An 18,648-nucleotide genomic window follows, 5' to 3' on the forward strand; every position below is an offset into this window, starting at 1 on the left:
ATAAATGAATCTCAGAACTGTTGTGAGAGACGATGAATTCCTTACTGACAAAAAAGGTTTCAGTCCCAGTTCTAAAAAATATGAGGGGCAGCGAACTCATAGTGAAGTCGTGAAGTGGGAAAACTAGAGAAAACTGGGATCTTCCAGAGGTCATTGAGTTCAAGGTTCTGAGCTTTGATTGTCTAGATGTAAAGGAAGTTTGAAATCCAAGTGGTAAAGTTTTAAGGCGTTGAAGATTCGTCCGACTCTTTTCATCGTGTCAGGAGACACTAAACACTTCGAGGTTTTTATTAACCTCCAAACAGACGGACCCTTCACTTCCTGCAAGTGATTCACTTTGTGATTTGAAAATCTGAATATCTCTGGTTCTTTGTTTTTTCCCGTCTCAGGACCAGACAGATCAAAGTTGAAACCAACTTCATAAAGAAAGGACTCAAAAAATTTAAATCACAATTTGATGCACAGAATGTTCAAACATCAAATGAGTTTAGAGATTTCTGGATGATTTGCCACTGGCTTCTTTTGCTATGATAATAATAATAATACTAAGATATTGACTGGATGCTACATTGAATGTTTTGTTTTTCCAGAAACCTGCAGTGCAGGAGCTCCTACAGTCTGAAACAGTTTGTTTCACAGTGTGAGCAACAGACTGAACATGTTCAACGATCCTGTCAATCATCTGTTCACTGTGCATGACGACAACTTTCAATAAAATACAAGAGAAAGTGTTTTCCACACAATGAGATATGTTCATATTTTCAGTATATTTGATCCTGGTTCGTTTTAAAGCTACAGATCATCTCATCACTTGGTATCACTGAAGGATTCTGGGTAACTCGGGGGGAGAAATACAGTTTTATTATTATAATCTAAGCCGCACATTTTTCATAAGATTATTCCAATCATATGATCATTAACATCATGAAGTCAGAAAATTACTTCATGCATAGTTTAAAAAAAACATTTGTTCTGGGTATCTCTGCATCCAAGACAACTATAGACACTTCATAGTGATGTCATGATGTTACATGATGTCATCATCATCACTATGAAGGTATATGATGTCATATAATGTGTCTGATGATGTAATAGTGAAAACTGAAGGGGCAGTAATGCAACGCTTGGGATGCCAGCTGCCGTCAAACTGAGGAAGAAGAGGAAGAAGAAGAGGAAGAAGAAATAGTGTGTCAGGTGAAGTCATGTTCTGATGTAATGCATAAACTTTTCCTACCAATAATATCAGTCACAAGCTACAACCAATATAAATATATATAAGACCTGATGGAACTGGATGTCGAACTGTTGCCCTCTAGAGGCTGAAACTAGTTCCTGCAGATGATTGGGAAATACTCATACAATGGAAAAGGCTCAACTTGAACTGATTTGCTTTTTCAAACTCTGAGAAAGACAACAGTGATGGTGCAGTAAAAAAAAAAATCACACATTTATCAAACCACAAATGTGATGAGACTGACATTTATTTTCAATTTCCAAACTGTTTTGGCAAAAGGGAAATAAACCAAATACAAACTGTATAAATCAAGTCAAATGTCTCAAACAGTAACTGGAAGAAATTCTGAACAGATCAACAGAAACAGATTTCATCTCTTAGTGCGACGTCATGGTACAGAGGGAAGTGAGACGAGTCGCTTCAGTCAGGGACAGATTTAAAGGGAACAGCGTCACTTACACACAAATAAATCACTTCAGCTATAAGACATGTAACTGAGGAGAAACAGTTTCTTATTTACAGTCGCTGGCTCGAGAGCTTGTTTTGTTTTGTGTCCAGCTTTAGCTTTGTTCACGTGAAAAAGGGAACAGGTGGTGACACGTTCACTCCATTAAAACACAAACTCTGCTAGGTCACGTCACACACGGAGAGACTCTACTACCAGGAAATAGACTGTTTCCACATAATAACTCAAAGTGCAAAAATAATAACAACTACCCGCCTGTGTTTTCATCATCAGAGTGAACCTCAACTCACTGCAAACTCTACCAAACCCTCAAATAAACCATCTGACAGTGACCTTGCATAAAAAAAATCAATAACCAATTGCAAACTGTAGAAACCTTCTACACCTCGGGAGCAGGAGCAATCACTGGAAAATGTAGTGGTCTATAAATTAAATCATATATTTCAGCTTTTTGTTTTTTGCGAGGTGGGATTTTTTCTTCTTCAGTGTTTCCTGTGAACTGTGGCGACTGAATTCACCTAAAACTTAAGCAGGAGAGTGTGTGTGTGAAGCTCTTTCACCTTCTTTTGAGTACAACAAATTAAATTAAAGTAAAAGATCACTGCAGTAACAGCCGGCGTGCACAGCAGCTCTCTCTCTCTCTTCAGTCAGTGCACACAGCACAAATCAAATCATCAAAAACAGAAATCCTTCATATTTGCAGTCAGAAAACGTAAACCTCTCGTTGGCTTTGATATAGAGTCAGACCGATATAATGGTTGGGCGATAGAAATCAAAGGAGATGAGCCTTTTACCGACACATCGGTATCTGCGTTTGTGTTATTTTACAGAGTAAATGCAGAAAATAAGTGCATTTTGTTGTATTTCTGTTTTCATTTATAGTTATTTGTAATAATGGTTCAATTATTTTGAAATTATGGTCAAGTTATAAAATATACCAAGTCTCGTTAACATTTCTTTGTCCTACGAGTTTGATGAACGTCAGAACCCAATTATAAAAATAAATATATCGGCCGTAACCTCTGAAATCTTTTTTCTCCCCCATGTCGGTTGGACTCTACTTTAAACCTTCTTCCTCATTTGCATTATTTAAAGAAGCAGCTCAGACTTTTACATATTCACACACCAGGTGGAAACTTTTTTCTTCTTCTGGTCCTTAGTAAGTTCAGTGGCAGGTAAAAAACAAACAAATTCTATACATTAAAACATTGTTAGAGAAGAACGGTAACACAAAACAAATCAGTGAGCAGCAACCTGCCAAATTACCTGAGTCAAATATTCAATATTTTTTTGTTCTTTTCAACTATGAGTCTACCCTGTCTCCGCTCTGCTTAGTGAGACGAACCCATTAACAACAGGAATGAGAGATTTAAACCAACAGCAACCTGCTGGTTTGCAGGAGAGCAGCTCTGAGTCGAGTGGGAATAAAGTGCGTTTTACAGAGAATCATCTTCAACTTCAGCTCGACTTTTTCTCAGGAATAAATCCGACAGTGGCCCTCCGTGTTGTTTGGACTCGGGGGGGCTCGGTTCAACATGCTGCAGACACATGTAACAGGTAGGAGAGTGACGACTAGGAGAAATGTTTGATTTGACAGCTAAGCAGCACAGTAAATACGTCGAAGCAGCGCGGATGGGAAAGCTGTGAAGATGATGGACATCTCAGTGTTGGTCTGGTGTTTCTGCTAAAGGTCCCGTGAAAGAGTCTTTACTTTATAAAAGACCACTGTGAAGCTCTGGTATTGACCAGCACACAAATCTAAAGTATATTAGTGTCACCCCGGTGAAAGTGCAATTTTCTTTTCCCTGGAAATTAGCTTTCTCGCGACCTTTATGCAAGTTTATGTCACTAATTTTGTAATGATTTACAAAGGGAAGCAACTTGTACCGTATCTAAGACTCCAGCGGTCACAAAGGTTTCGGAACATGTCTTCAGCGACATCACTGCGTTCCCAGATCTTTACCTCGGTGAATACGCTGTAGTTAAACGGTGGATGTGTGACTGTGGGTTCAGAGATACCTGCTAACAACACGGTGGGGTTTTTATCTCACGGGACCTAAAGCAGCTTCCACAGACTCAGAAGCCAGAGGGCGTCAGGACGTTCATGTCTCGGGGTCGGAGCTTGTGAGGTCGCGCCCCCTGCCGCCGACCTTCCACTGAGGGGATCTCCATCTTGGGCGGAGCCACCTTTTGAGGGTCGGTGGCGTCGGCCATCCGCGTGCCCTGCGACTTCATCACCTCCATGGGCGTCGGCTTCTGGGCGCCACGGTACGCTTGCAGAGCAAAGCCTGCTGGGAGAAGACAGAAGGAGAAACCAGATTCTCAAATCAGCTTTCTGTATTTGTTATGTTTCTGTGGTGTGTTTGGGTTTATCAGGGAAACAGGAGATTGTTGGTAGAAGATCATGTGAATTGTGTTTTATCATGTTGTTCAACACACTGACATAATGTTCTGTCAATTAAACATTCAGTGTGCACAGAGACAAAGAAGACACCCGAGGTTATTTTGTCATCACGGAGGAGGAACACAGGCTAAGCTACAGACGTTAGCATTTCCAACGGTCCCTGAATGCACCTCATGCCATTTTGTGATGAACCATCCCTTTATAGATGATTCGGAATGTATTTTATGATAGTGGCAATAATCAATGACAGCAGAGTCTCAGAGCCAATAATAATACCTGTTCAAATGTATATTTTAATTCTTCAAACTAAATAACTGTTTTAGGTCTGTGTGAGTTCTAGTTAGAATAAGAAAAATAACGTTAACATAAACTATTAAAGCTGATAATTGACAATATCTGAACATCAGGAGGGAGGTGAATGTGAGGGATTTTGTTATTTACGTCAAATTAGTTTGTTCAAAAGTCTACAAACCTTGTCTCCTTCGCTCGTAAAACTAAACCCAACACAAACTTCTGTCACGTCTCTTAAATCACTTACCCAAAGTCATCCTGGGGAAAAGAGTTTCTCAGTTTCCAAACAGAATCGTCCAACATGTGAAAATCTAAACACAGTTTCTCATCTTCAATGATCTGAATCCGACTTTAAAAATCACTGACTTGCTGAGAAACTCTGCTGCACAAGCAAACTGTTCACCGACCATCAGCTCTGGATGTTATTCAGTGTTTACTGTCGGTCTGAAGGTCACATGTTCAACTATTAACCCAAATACTGAACAACACCCCCCCCCCACCCCCCCGGTGAGTGTCTGTTTATGGTCAGGAGGGAGTCTGTGTTTATTTGAGCTTTAACTGGACTGTTCTTCTTCAGAAGCTGGAGACAAACAGGAAGTTGTGTCTGGCTGTGAGGTTTACCTGCAGGTGCCGGATCTGATCCCAGGTCAGAGGTCGACTTGTGGAGGAAGGGCCGAGTGGAGAACACGCTCCACTTCTCCACCGCGCCCGCTTCTCCTCCCATGTCCATGCTGCTGTTGGAGGAGCTGCTGACCTCTGACCCCGAACTCCCAAACCAGCCCCTAGGGAAAAAACAAAATGAAACCAAACAGTGTTAAAAGTCGAGACAGTTAACGATGTCCAGTTGTTTTCAGGTCGGGATGGAACAGACTCCAACAGGATGAAGGAAACAGTGAGAATGTGTGTGTGTCTGTGTGTGTGTGTGTACCTGCGTTGATGCTTTGGGGAGTTGTGCGGCGTGCTGGAGGGAGTGGACTGAGCCGAGGAGTTCTGACGCTCCTCTTTCGCCTCCATACTCTGGATCTGTAGTTTCTAAAGAGAGACAAAAGGAATCTTCAGTTTGGAGTTCAGTTCAGATCAGATGGACCGGGACTTTCACAAAATTCATTTGAATCTCTGTCCCATATTTCTAAATGTCCTAGATACTTTAAGCCATATTACTACCATCAGTAAATCAAAAGATAAAACGAATAATCTAGTTTCTTAGGAACAGCTGAACAGAGGTTTATTGTCCTTTGTACTTTCCAACTTAAATAAGACTTCAAGGAGTTTTCTGCGTGAACACGTGCTCATACAAATCAAGTATCAGCTCCATCTTGGATGCATTGTGTATTTATGTGGTGACGTCTGTGTGATTAGGTTTATGAAGTGTATTTGTTCACCTGGAGGGACTCGGGCATGCGGTGGTGGAGCCTGGTCTCCTCCGCCGTGAGGCCCTTGTGGGGGGTGTAGCTGCTGTCGGTGAGGCCCGCCCTCTGCTCAAACCTGTACACACTATCCTGAGTCTGCTCTGAGACACACAGAGAGAGAATATTTAAAATCAATTACGATAATAAGTGACAGTGTACATTTCAAAAATCCAACATTAAAACCAGCTGGATGTTCTGAACAAAAAGGTGACAAACATCTACAGAACTCGTGACTGCAGAAGGTATCTCTCAGCTTTCCACCTTTTCCACAATAAGTAAATAAAAACTTTATTAATTTAACCTCATTTTAGGGTTACCACTCGTTTTCAAATATAATATTTACAGTTTCTTCACACACTGTGTTTGTCTGATTTAAGAAAAACAACTTTACAACTTTATGTCTTACAAGCTCATATCTCCTCTCAGTGCTGGAGCCCTGATATTAAACATGGTAGTTTGTTCTCAGGCAAAAGGAACTGGGTCAAATATGAAAAGTGTGCCTGTATATAACTGTTATTAATAACTGTAACATACTGGTGATGAGGGAGTGCATGATGACGGAAGAGGCCTTGGTTTTCACTACGCTCGGTGACCTGGTGAGGGCGCTGTCCGGCAACGTAGGCTGACTCACTGCACCGCTCTCATCCTCCTGTTGGAAGCAGAGAAACATCCTCATCATCATCATCCTCCTCCTCCTCCTCCTCCTCCGCATCCTCCTCATCATCATCCTCCTCATTCTCCTTCTCCTCCTCATCCTTCTCATTCTCCTCCTCATTCTCCTTCTCATTCTCCTCCTCATCATCATCCTCCTCATCCTTCTCATTCTCCTTCTCCTCCTCATCCTTCGCATCCTCCTCCTCATCCTTCTCATTCTCCTCCTCATCCTCCTCCTCATTCTTCTTCTCCTCATCCTCCTCCTCATCCTTCTCCTCATCCTTCTCATTCTCCTTCTCCTCCTCATCCTTCGCATCCTCCTCCTCATCCTTCTCATTCTCCTCCTCATCCTCATTCTTCTTCTCCTCATCCTCCTCCTCATCCTCCTCCTCATCATCCTCCTCATTCTCCTCATCCTCCTCATTCTCCTCCTCATCCTCCTCCTCATTCTTCTTCTCCTCATCCTCCTCCTCATCCTTCTCATCCTCCTCCTCATCATCCTCCTCATTCTCCTCATCCTCCTCATTCTCCTTCTCCTCTTCCTCCTCATTATCCTTCGCATCCTCATCCTACGCATCCTCCTCCTCATCCTCCGCATCCTCCTCATCATCATCCTCCTCATTCTCCTTCTCCTCCTCATCATCATCATCCTCCTTCTCCTCCTCCTCCTCCTCCTCCTCCTCCTCCATCTCCATCTCCATGTTCAGGAAGCTCCGTCTCACCTCAGCCAGCTTTGAGAACTTCCTCTCCGGGATGATGGGGCGTCTCCACAGGTTGTTGATGCTGATGTCATTGGGGGGCGTGGACATGGGGGCCTCCATGTTGTCGTCGTAGCTGAGGGCCCGGCGGGTCATCCCGAGGGGAAGCCTCATCCCGTCCATCCCAGGACCCTCAATGGCTGCGGACACAAACAGGGATGACAACTTAACAACAGCAAATAATCCTGGATCAGAGTTTTCTTTTGGAAAAACACATTTGACGAGATACCAGAGAATAGACACAGGGATATAAAAGGATAAATGAAAGTTGTTTAAGTATCATATCGAACCCTCACCTGGTAAATCCCCTGAGCCGGACATGCTTTCAGAAAGACGGCTCCTTTAACTTCCTGCTAAGAAACTGCAAACTGCTAAAGATGGAGTGTTGGCAACGTTACAGCGGAGTGTAGGAGACACACAGAAGCCTCTGGCAATGCATTGTGGGTAAGCAGCAAGGCCAGGGAAGCAACTGTGGAGACATAAAAGGTCAAAGGTCACACATGAGATGATGTAATCCATCATACTTTGAGGCAGACTCTCGTTATACAGAGTTTGGAGAACATCCCAAGAATTGTATGAATAAAGAATAAAGGTATTTTTTGAGTAGATATTTTCTATAGTTTATGTTAAAAGAATAAAATAAACATACTGGTTAAAACAAGATGTTACACTAGAGGTTTGTGTGTTTGATGTATTTCCACCATTAAAGCAGATTATGTCGTGTTTGAACCAGTGGAGGCTCGGCTGGATTATTCCAGAGGCAGATTACAGAATTCATAACTTCCTCTCTCTGAGCTGGAGAAGAGGATTCACACTGTAGATAATATACAGGCAATTAAACTCTGATTATGTGTAAATCATTAAACCATCTGGATAAATGAATGAAAGACTCACAGGAGAATGTGAAGTACACATGTACACACACACAGATATAGAAATACCACTAGCATCCCTGAACAGTAATGAATGGATATATTGAAATATGTGATTATATTGTATTGTGTATATTGGTATAATTACTATCATATATAAATATATATTATGTTATATTATATACCATATATACTGTACTATTCTTATATACTGTCTAACAATACCATTACCATCATATCATTTTAAGGTTTTATTTTTAACAATAAGGTCGATGACGTGACGTTATTGTCAGCGACGCCATTAATAATAAACGTGTGAAGGAGGGAAAACGCTGATCAGCCATTTTAAAACCTTATTGTTTTAAACTGAATTAACATCGTCTCGTTCCGGGATGAAGGACGACGTGACGCCGATGAGATGGCGACTAACGGCGGGCATCGACCCTCGCCGGTCCCGGGGCTCTAGCGGTGGTTTCTCTCACCCTGGAGGGATGGCGTCTTCACTGGGAGCACTGGGCCCGGTGGGACCGTCCGAGCTCCACTGGTCCGGAGTGAGAAGCGGGACGAGAAGCGGGCTGGAGCCGCCGAGGAGCCGCCATCACAGGCCGGTTCTTCAGAGTCTGAGTTCATGGACGAGACTGCGTGATGCGACCCGCAAGTCCCGCGAGAGTTGAGCTGGAACGGGAAGTGGTGTTAAAGGGACAAAACACAATATAAAGTATACAATTTACAATACAAAATTTGCAATACGCAATACGCAATACGCAATACGCAATACGCAATACGCAATACGCAATACGCAATACGCAATATGCAATAAGAAATGCAAAATATAAAAAATAAAGTATAAAATATAAAATGTAAATGATAAAATATACAATATACAATATACATTATACAATACGCAATATGCAATAAGCAATGCAAAATATAAAAAAAATATATATAGTATAAAGTATAAAATATAAAATGTAAATGATAAAATATACAATATACAATATACAATATTCAATATAAAGTTTAAAATGTAAATGATAAAATATACAATATACAATATACATTATACAATATACAATACGCAATATGCAATAAGCAATGCAAAATATAAAAAAAAAGTATAAAGTATAAAGTATAAAATATAAAATGTAAATGATAAAATATACAATATACAATAGTCAATATAAAGTTAAAATGTAAATGATAAAATATACAATATACAATATACAATATACAATATGCAATAAGCAATGCAAAACATAAAAAATAAAGTATAAAGTATAAAGTATAAAATATAAAATGTAACTGATAAAATATACAATATACAATATACAATATTCAATATAAAGTTTAAAATGTAAATGATAAAATATACAATATACAATATGCAATACGCAATATGCAATACGCAATACGCAATATGAAATATGCAATAAGCAATGCAAAATATAAAAAATAAAGTATAAAGTATAAAGTATAAAGTATAAAATATAAAATGTAAATGATAAAATATACAATATACAATATACAATATTCAATATAAAGTTTAAAATGTAAATGATAAAATATACAATATACAATATACATTATACAATATACAATACGCAATATGCAATAAGCAATGCAAAATATAAAAAAAAAGTATAAAGTATAAAGTATAAAGTATAAAGTATAAAATATAAAATGTAAATGATAAAATATACAATATACAATAGTCAATATAAAGTTAAAATGTACATGATAAAATATACAATATACAATATACAATATACAATATGCAATAAGCAATGCAAAACATAAAAAATAAAGTATAAAGTATAAAATATAAAATGTAACTGATAAAATATACAATATACAATATACAATATTCAATATAAAGTTTAAAATGTAAATGATAAAATATACAATATACAATATGCAATACGCAATATGCAATACGCAATACGCAATATGAAATATGCAATAAGCAATGCAAAATATAAAAAATAAAGTATAAAGTATAAAGTATAAAATATAAAATGTAAATGATAAAATATACAATATACAATATTCAATATTCAATATAAAGTTTTAAATGTAGATGATACAATATGCAATATACAATATACAATATGCAATATGCAATATGCAATATGCAATATGCAATATGCAATGCAAAATATTACTAAATATTTTAGATATCTATTTTATTTACATTTTTTTGTCTGTTTTTAATACACTGAGCATTGTCATAAGAGAGCCTGTGACCCAAGCATTTCATTGCAAGCGACTGCTTAATGTAATCGTTGTGTACGTGACAATAAACTCTTGAATCTTGCTGTCGGTTGATCCTCTCAGTCTGGCTCGCTGTCCGCTGCGTTTCTTCATCTTATAATTAATAATAAACTGGTTCATGTATCAAAGACAATAAAAAAATAGAGAAAAAACCCTCCACTGAGCAGCTGAAGAACAGCTTCACCTGAAACTGTGTGTTTGTGTGTGTGTGTGTGTGTGTGTGTGTGTGTGTGTGTGTGTGTGTGTGTGTGTGTGTGTGTGTGTGTTTAACTGAAGCACCTCTCCTCGGTCCACGTCTGCAGCTTGTTGTTTGATTGATTGATTTAATTGTTTAACTTATTTAAAAGTTATAAGTAATGAATAAATGTATATATAACTCAATTTAAAAAACTGAAACTATCTGAGTGTTAAATCCTACTAAATTACAGATAATGTTATGTTTACATTTCAACTTAAAAAAGGTCAGAACTCTGTTTCTGTTTCATAGTTTTTATTATTTTATCACAATATTAAAATCACATCACAAGGCTGTTGTTGAATAAAAACTTTTACAGACAGAATCATTTTGGCTTCATCACATCAAACAGACAAATGTTCATATATGTTGGATTATTTAATATGTGAACAGACTTTATGTGATTAAACATGAATCATGTCTCATGTGTGAGTTTTAATAAAGTTTGTTGAATGTGAACAATGATCAGCTGTTATTGATAAATGTGTTTTTATGTGGATCTTGATCAGTTTGCTCAACTTCATGGACCCACACAAAATCTAAATAATAGAAAACATTTTCCATTAAAGTTAAAACCAAAGATAAAGATCAGAAAATAATGAAATATTTTTACACACGTGGAAAAGTCAAAGGAGAAATAAACAAAGCTTTAGAATAACGAGTTTAACTTTTAAATTCAGCAGATTTCTCTTGAAGAAATAATGATGAATAAAATCTTTATCTCTAACGGCTCTGATCCAGCGTCACAGAGACATTCACAGGTAACAGCTTCAAGGGATCTTTAATGCTAAAGGATGGAAACATCTTCTCAGTGAAAGTGTGTACAAAGCTGTGAATGTGTTTGTTAGTATCAGGATCATAGAACGACAGTTTTCTTCTGTTCCAGTCCAGTTTCACTCTGATCCTCTGGATCTTCTGCACAGAGAGATCAGATGATGCTGATGGTGACCGTGCTTTGTATTTACCTTCATGGAACTGTATACTCCAGTATCCAGACACATGGTCTCCCTTCCTCTGGAAAGACTCTGCTCTTACACCCAGTGACCAGCTTGTACTGTCTCCAACCAGGATGTCCCAGCTGTGAGTCCCTGAGTTAAAACCCTCAGATCCCAGGACTGAGACTTTTATATCAAACCTCTCTGGATTGTCAGGAAGCTTCTGTCTCGCTCCTCGTGTAAAACTGGTCAGATCTTCAGAAAGGACGAGTTGTGGATGAGCAGAGTTTGGGTCTAGAACCACAGGACAGTACGAGACCTTGTCCTTCATCTTGTTCCAGATGTTGAAGCTCAGGTTGCCCAGATGTTTGGCCTCGTCTATCAGAGCTCCTGAGGCCAGCTGTGGATCATCCAGCAGGGGGCGCTGCTGGACTCGTTCCACTGCAGCCTTGTAGTTGAGCAGGAACGAGACGTCTTCAGCTTTCAGCTCGTCCTCTGTGGTTCTGATTGTGTCTGAAAGAGACGTTATGTCTCTGCTCAGAGCCTCAATCTTCTCCTTCATCATCCGACTCTTCTGCTCCTCTTCCTCCCTCAGTGCAGCCATCCTGGCCTCCTCTTCCTCCTCCAGAAACCGATGAAGCTTTTTAAACTGCTCCTCGATCTGCGTCTCTGTGAGTCCGGCCTGGACCTTAATGTGTTCTGCTGTTTGTTCAAACTTTACTTTAACACGTTCAAAATACTGTAACTTCTCCTTCAAGGGCTCCAGAGATTCCTGAAGCTGCTTCTTGTGTTGTTGTGCATCTTCATCGATGGGTCTCTCTGAGTGCTGACTGAAGAGAGCATGTGAAGAGCTCTGATCTCTCTCCTGTAAGAAGGCCTCACACAGGTTCTTCAACGCCAGGTTACAAGGTGGTTGTTCCTTTGAAAATCTTCTCTTACAAAGTGGACACTCTTTTACTTCTTTATCTTTCCACCAGCTCTTCACACAGAGTTTACAGAAGCTGTGGCTACATGACAGAAGAACAGGATCTATGTAGACATCATGGCAGACGGGACAGCAGAGATCCTCTTCTAATCTGGAAGCCATTGAGTCTCCAGGTGAAGCTGAAAACAGACAGTCATTCAGTCACAGCTCCATGAACTTCACTGAGGTTCACTTCCTCTCTGAGTCGAGGTGTCTGTTAAACTCACGGTCAGTGTGTGGAGCGTCGGCAGGTTGTAGCTTCACTCTTCTCTCCTGTAGCTGGACTCACTCAGGACGTCTGGTCTGGTTTGGTTTAGTTTGGTTTGGAAGGTGAATGTGATCGTCTGGTTTTCAGCCTGCGTCTCTTCAGGGAGGAGCAGATGCTTCCTGGTTCCTCTGGTGTGTCAGGACACGATTGTAAAAAGTAATTCAATCCTGTGATTTTATAACTGGTCAAAAGTCATTTGGCAGCAACAAGCTCACACAGACAAGAGACCTGGTTGTTAAATAGCTGCTTGAATATGATCGTTTACTGCTGAGTGTTCAATGTTCAGAGGTCGTTCTGCAAAAGTAAAGATAAGTTATTATAAAATATTAACTTTGTCAAGAAGATGTTTGTGTCAGATCCTATAGACAAAGGTCTTATTAATTAAAATCATCTCAAATTTGCTGATTAATTTGTGTGTGCGTGCAGTAAACATTATGACATCAAATGATTGTACATTTTGTTGTGATTATTATACCTTAAGTGTGACAGCATTATATGGTGTGACTCTGGGCAATCAATAAATGTGGAAACATATTGATATTAAATAATAACTGTAGTTTACATTAAAGCTACCTCTGGGCACCAGCCTTCAAAGGAAGGAAAAGAGACAATGTATTGATTAATTCTCATGATTGCTACATATTAGGAACATTGATGAATAATTAAATTATTAACTTTCACGAAATGACCACATCAGTAGTAGCAAAGATGAGGGCTATGGAGTTCAGAGTTTAGCAAACTTCACATTAATGCAACAGGGACTGGAGCAGGCGCTGCAAGGACCCCTGACTTCGGACCTGGAGGAGACTGGGACTCGGCCAGGACTGGGGACTGGAACCTGCGAGGACGCTGCAGAGGAGAGAGGCTCCCCCCCCCCCCTCTCCAACGGCCGCCACCCACAGCAGGACCCTTTTTGAGGCTGCAGGGTCCAGGGACAGGAGAGCAGGACACAACATCACCTAGATACAACAAACAATCCAACAAAGGGGCGCACAGAGACTTATATACACATAAGGTAGGCAGGGGCAATTGAACACAGTTGTAACACATGAGGACTGGGCAGACAATCACAGAACAGGAAGGGAAGAACACACACGAGGAGCAGGACCTACAAAATAAAACAGGAAACGGAAAAAACCCTCTTAACAAAGAGACTGAAAAATACAAACTATGATGACAGACCGTTACAGTTGGGATTTTTAAATCTAAGTTTGTCCGTGTGTGTCTGAGAAGATGGCAACAAATAAAATTTGATTGATTGATTGATTGAATGTGAGTATCCATGTGTGAGTGTGTGTGTGTGTGAGTGAGTTACAAAGTGTGATTTCAAAATGGCGGCTGGCCACTATGAAGACAAAAGACCCCCTGGAGTGATGGGATCATGGGGCTGAGCTCACAGGTGTGTGTTTGTGGAGAGGAGTGTGTGAGTGTTGGTGCCGGTCAGAGGAAGTAGTTAGTTGCATGTAAGGAAAGAGTCTGATTCTAAGAAGAGCATCACAGAATTAACATTAGCTTTCAAATAACGTATTACCAAATATCACAACAACACAAATAAAATTTATAAAACTAAATGTGTTGCCCTTGGGCAGGAGAAACTGTCCCGACTGAGCCCCCTCCCGCTCAGGGGCAGGAGGATCCCTCAAACCCTGACTCCTTACCAGTTAATCATGTGGCAAAGCTCTGTGGCTTCCCCAAACAGGAATGATTGGTAACGAGGCAAACTGTGATTCATTAACTTTAATCTAGCAAAATCAAAATGATTTAAAATAACAGAGGCATGAAGTCAACAACAAAACAACAGACATATGTAAACATGGGAGTTTGCTTTCTTCCTTGTGATAAGGTCGGGTTTGCTCGGGGACAGCGTCCTAACGACAACTGTGGGAGACAGAGAGGAGGAGACAGCGAGGACAGCAACATACACTGTACCATCAAATAAATACTAAAAGGTTCATGTAGTACTGAGGTTTAAAACTACACACCACTACAAGATTACGCAGTGCAGCCCGACAACATGACGGAGACAGTGTGTTGGTATGGACCCGGCCTTTTACAGAATCCTCTGCAGAGAGGAGGAGAACAGACTCGTTACAGCCAACCACCAATAAAGTAAATCAATGAACTACATTCAGATTCACTAGAGGTAAGTATATTAAAACGTATATCTATACGCAGGGCGTCCACATAACCCAGCAACTTGGTTGTAAAATAGCTGCTTGAATGTGATTGTGATCTGCTCAGTGTTCAAAGTTCAGAGATCGTTCTGCAAAAGTAAAGATAAGTTATTATAAAATATTAACTTCCTCGAGAAGAGGTTTGTGTCTGATCCTAAGTATAGACAAAGGTCAGGTGCTGCAGAGGAGAGGCATCAGTGACCTAGTGTCTAGCATGCTAACACTAGCACGCTCGCAATCTTCTTTTAAGGTTGTTGTAATTAAAAAGGACAATAATACATTGAAACTAAGATATTAAAATCATAATTGTAATTTTAATCCTTATTCATGGAGAAAAAGCTACATCTGTGGGTCGCTCTCCCAGCTTGCCGGTGATTCGCAAGGCATTCTGGGTCCCCCTTGCTATGACGTGTGGGTCTGAAAACTCTTCGTTTCGAGGGCTATACAGCAGTAACATTTGGCTGAACCCCTCCGTCCCAACAGTTATTGGGACAGCCCACCCCTTGTCTTTATCTTTCAATATATTTTTATAAAGGTCCAATGAAATCTTATGCCCTCTCCTCCTCTCCTACTCTCCTCCTCCTCTCCTCACCCCTCCTTCATTTCCTGAGCTGAAATAGAATTGACCTCCTGATCCAAGTGTGGCCAAATGCGGGCGCCCGCCCTGCCACTAGGAGTCTTTTGTTTTTATTGTGTTTTGATTATATGCCTTTTGTTTATTAAAGTAGTTTTATATTTATTTAAACACGTCTCTTGCCCCAGTGATTTATATGAACCTGTGCTGTTGTATGCACACCACACTTAATAATATTCCTGAGGTGAGACTCCTCAGGTGGCGTTGTAGACAACAATATTACCCATAGCCGCCACCTAGCTACACAAGGTTAAATTAGTTTGATGCAAATTATGGTGAGAGAGAGAGAGAGAGAGAGAGAGAGAGAGAGAGAGAGAGAGAGAGAGAGAGAGAGAGAGAGAGACAGTTAGGGACGCCCACATCTTGTACTTCTCTTTTCAATCAAGTATACTGTGTTTTAGATAGTTTTGTATGTGTTATTTAGTTGTGTTGTTTTGTTTATTTACATCGTTTTAAACCTTGACTTGTTTTAATCATTTTTTGTCGTGGGCAGGTGCTGTGGCCCGGAGGCGACGACCCAATTCCTGGTGGAGGGAGTTTCTTCACGACCCGTTTTATTTGGTGTGCTGTGTCACGGATGGTTTGTTTTCTTTATCCCTTTCCCCCTTTTGTTTGGTCCTCGTCGCCGCGGTGAGTCACTGCCCTGTCCAAATACTATATATCTTTTAACTCAAGTGTTTGGTTTATTTTGTGTGTTTATTGTGTTTTGATTATATGCCTTTTGTTTATTAAAGTAGTTTTATATTGATTTAAACACGTCTCTTGCCCCAGCGATTTAAACGAACCTGTGCTGTTGTAGTTTGAGAGAGAGCCTGTCAGCCTGTGAGCCTGTCAGCTTGTCGAAGTACAATGTTTTTCATTTGATATGTAGTCGAGTAAAAGTAATATTACATGGAAATACTCATGTAGAGTACCTTGTTATTTTCAACCACTGCTCAAAAGCACATCAGCAGTGAAGAGGTCACATGAAAGTGTCATGCTGTTTGTGGTTGTGTGTGTAGTTGATATTTACTGGTTTATTGTATGTTTTGAATAGGGCTGTCAGTTTAACGCGTTATTAACGGCGTTAACGCAAACCCATTTTAACGCCGTCAATTTTTTTAACTCGAGTTAAAGCAGAGCTGCAGCTGCAGCTTCAGTATCTGTGTTCGCCTCCAGTCTGACCTGCTCTCGCTTTTTGTTTTAATATTTCGCCACCTAAAATATATATTTTAAGGCTATTGTAGCGTCCCACAGGACACGGAACTTCTTCGTGGTTTAGTAACTGGTATTTTCCTCTACACGAACATGTGCACCTCTCGCTCGTATTCCGTCACTCGCAGACATCAACAACACTTCACTTCCTCATTGATCCCCGATCCCCCCATCCTATTGGTCCAAACAGTCACATGTCCCACCCAGACCCCTTCAGTGACCGTCAGACATCAGAGCGCTCATTCAACAGTGTTTTACTGAGCATACGTCAAAACCAAACATAAACATAAACCCAGTCCGTTTCCAGGGCCGGTTCTAGGCAGGGGCAAGAGGGGGCCTGGCCCCCTCAAATAAATGTTGTGCCCCCTCAAACTAAATCCCAATTTATAATAATAATAATATTATAAAGCACAATGCCCCCTCAAGATTTGTGGCTGCCCCCTCATACATGCCTGTCTAGACCCGGCCCTGTCCGTTACACTATTAGGCTGCAGCTATATGTTTTTATTTATTTAAAAATAGGGTACTTCTTATTTCATACATTTTCCACAAATATGGGGAGGACTCAAATAGCCCTACAAAGTTCTGTGTTTCATTTATTTCAAAGTAGGCCGACACCTGCCTGTGTATTTTGTTTGTTTGTTATTTGTTGCTTGTCTGTTTGAGTAGCTAAGAAGTAGTAGGCTTACCTTTTATTGGTAACCTAACTGTTATGGTTCATTGTTTCTGAAATAAGAGGACTGACTGCTATGTTCACAGCAAACTTGAAAAAAAGAAAATATTAAGCCATGGTTTAACTGCACTATAGGCTGAGTCCTTGTTTACCTGAAATGTGCACTTTATAATTTTATTTTGTACCGCCCTGTTTGGCAATGTTGTTTTTCAATAATATAAAACATTTGCATAAAGCAAGCCAATCCACTTTTCCATGTTGATAAGAGCATTAAAACGAAATTAAAATTATGGAAAAATAATAAATGAAGGAACATTCAGAATAGATACAAATTTGCGATTAATTGCGATTAATCGCGAGTTAACTATGACAAAATGCGATTAATCGCGATTAAATATTTTAATCGTTTGACAGCTCTAGTTTTGAACCATCATTTGACTCTTCAGTATGTGACCAGCACTCCCTGCTGTCGAATCATCAAACTGCACAGAGCTGAAACTCCTCCTGTCTGTTTATATTGTACACAATAGAATGTACATTATATATATATATATATTTATGAAAATAATACAATTTGTCAGAGAAAAACAGAGAAAAAGACAACAATCTATGAATGTTCTCACAAACTTTATTTCTGACATGAACCTGGTCAACGTGACAACGATCCACAACCTTACACGAGATAATTAAATATATATTAATATGTATAATTACATTTTTATGTTATTATTATTGTTATTTTTATTATTATTATTATTATTATTATTATTATTATTATTATTATTATTATTATTATTATTATTATTATTATTATATAGTTACTTGTTACTTGTCAGCCTGTCAGCCTGTCGAAGTACAATGTTTTTCATTTGATATGTAGTCGAGTAAAAGTAATATTACATGGAAATACTCATGTAGAGTACCTTGTTATTTTCAACCAATGCTCAAAAGCACATCAGCAGTGAAGAGGTCACATGAAAGTGTCATGGTGTTTGTGGTTGTGTGTGTAGTTGATATTTACTGGTTTATTGTATGTTTTGAACCATCATTTGACTCTTCAGTATGTGACTAGCACTCCCTGCTGTCGAATCATCAAACTGCACAGAGCTGAAACTCCTCCTGTCTGTTTATATTGTACACAATAGAATGTACATTATATATATATATATATTTATGAAAATAATACAATTTGTCAGAGAAAAACAGAGAAAA

The 18,648-nt window shown here is 39.4% G+C and overlaps 1 protein-coding gene across 2 annotated transcripts; it reads right to left on the bottom strand.

Annotated features, from left to right (window-relative positions):
- Positions 1-1,463: 1,463 nt before the first annotated feature.
- Positions 1,464-8,713, bottom strand: LOC133019243 (putative monooxygenase p33MONOX). 2 transcript variants are annotated; one of them, XM_061085650.1, is made up of 8 exons: positions 8,571-8,713; positions 7,513-7,685; positions 7,181-7,356; positions 6,339-6,453; positions 5,778-5,905; positions 5,324-5,427; positions 5,017-5,177; positions 1,464-3,988 (listed from the first exon to the last, which is right to left on the bottom strand). In XM_061085650.1, the coding sequence occupies exons 2-8, from the start codon at positions 7,535-7,537 to the stop codon at positions 3,777-3,779; spliced, it is 921 nt and encodes a 306-aa protein (XP_060941633.1). In that variant the 5' UTR covers positions 7,538-7,685; positions 8,571-8,713; the 3' UTR covers positions 1,464-3,776. The 2 variants fall into 2 exon arrangements, with proteins under 2 accessions (XP_060941633.1, XP_060941631.1); XM_061085648.1 differs by having other exon boundaries at positions 1,464-3,991.
- Positions 8,714-18,648: the final 9,935 nt, after the last annotated feature.

This window comes from Limanda limanda, chromosome 14 (assembly GCF_963576545.1).
Source record: "Limanda limanda chromosome 14, fLimLim1.1, whole genome shotgun sequence".
Classification (NCBI taxonomy): domain Eukaryota; kingdom Metazoa; phylum Chordata; class Actinopteri; order Pleuronectiformes; family Pleuronectidae; genus Limanda; species Limanda limanda.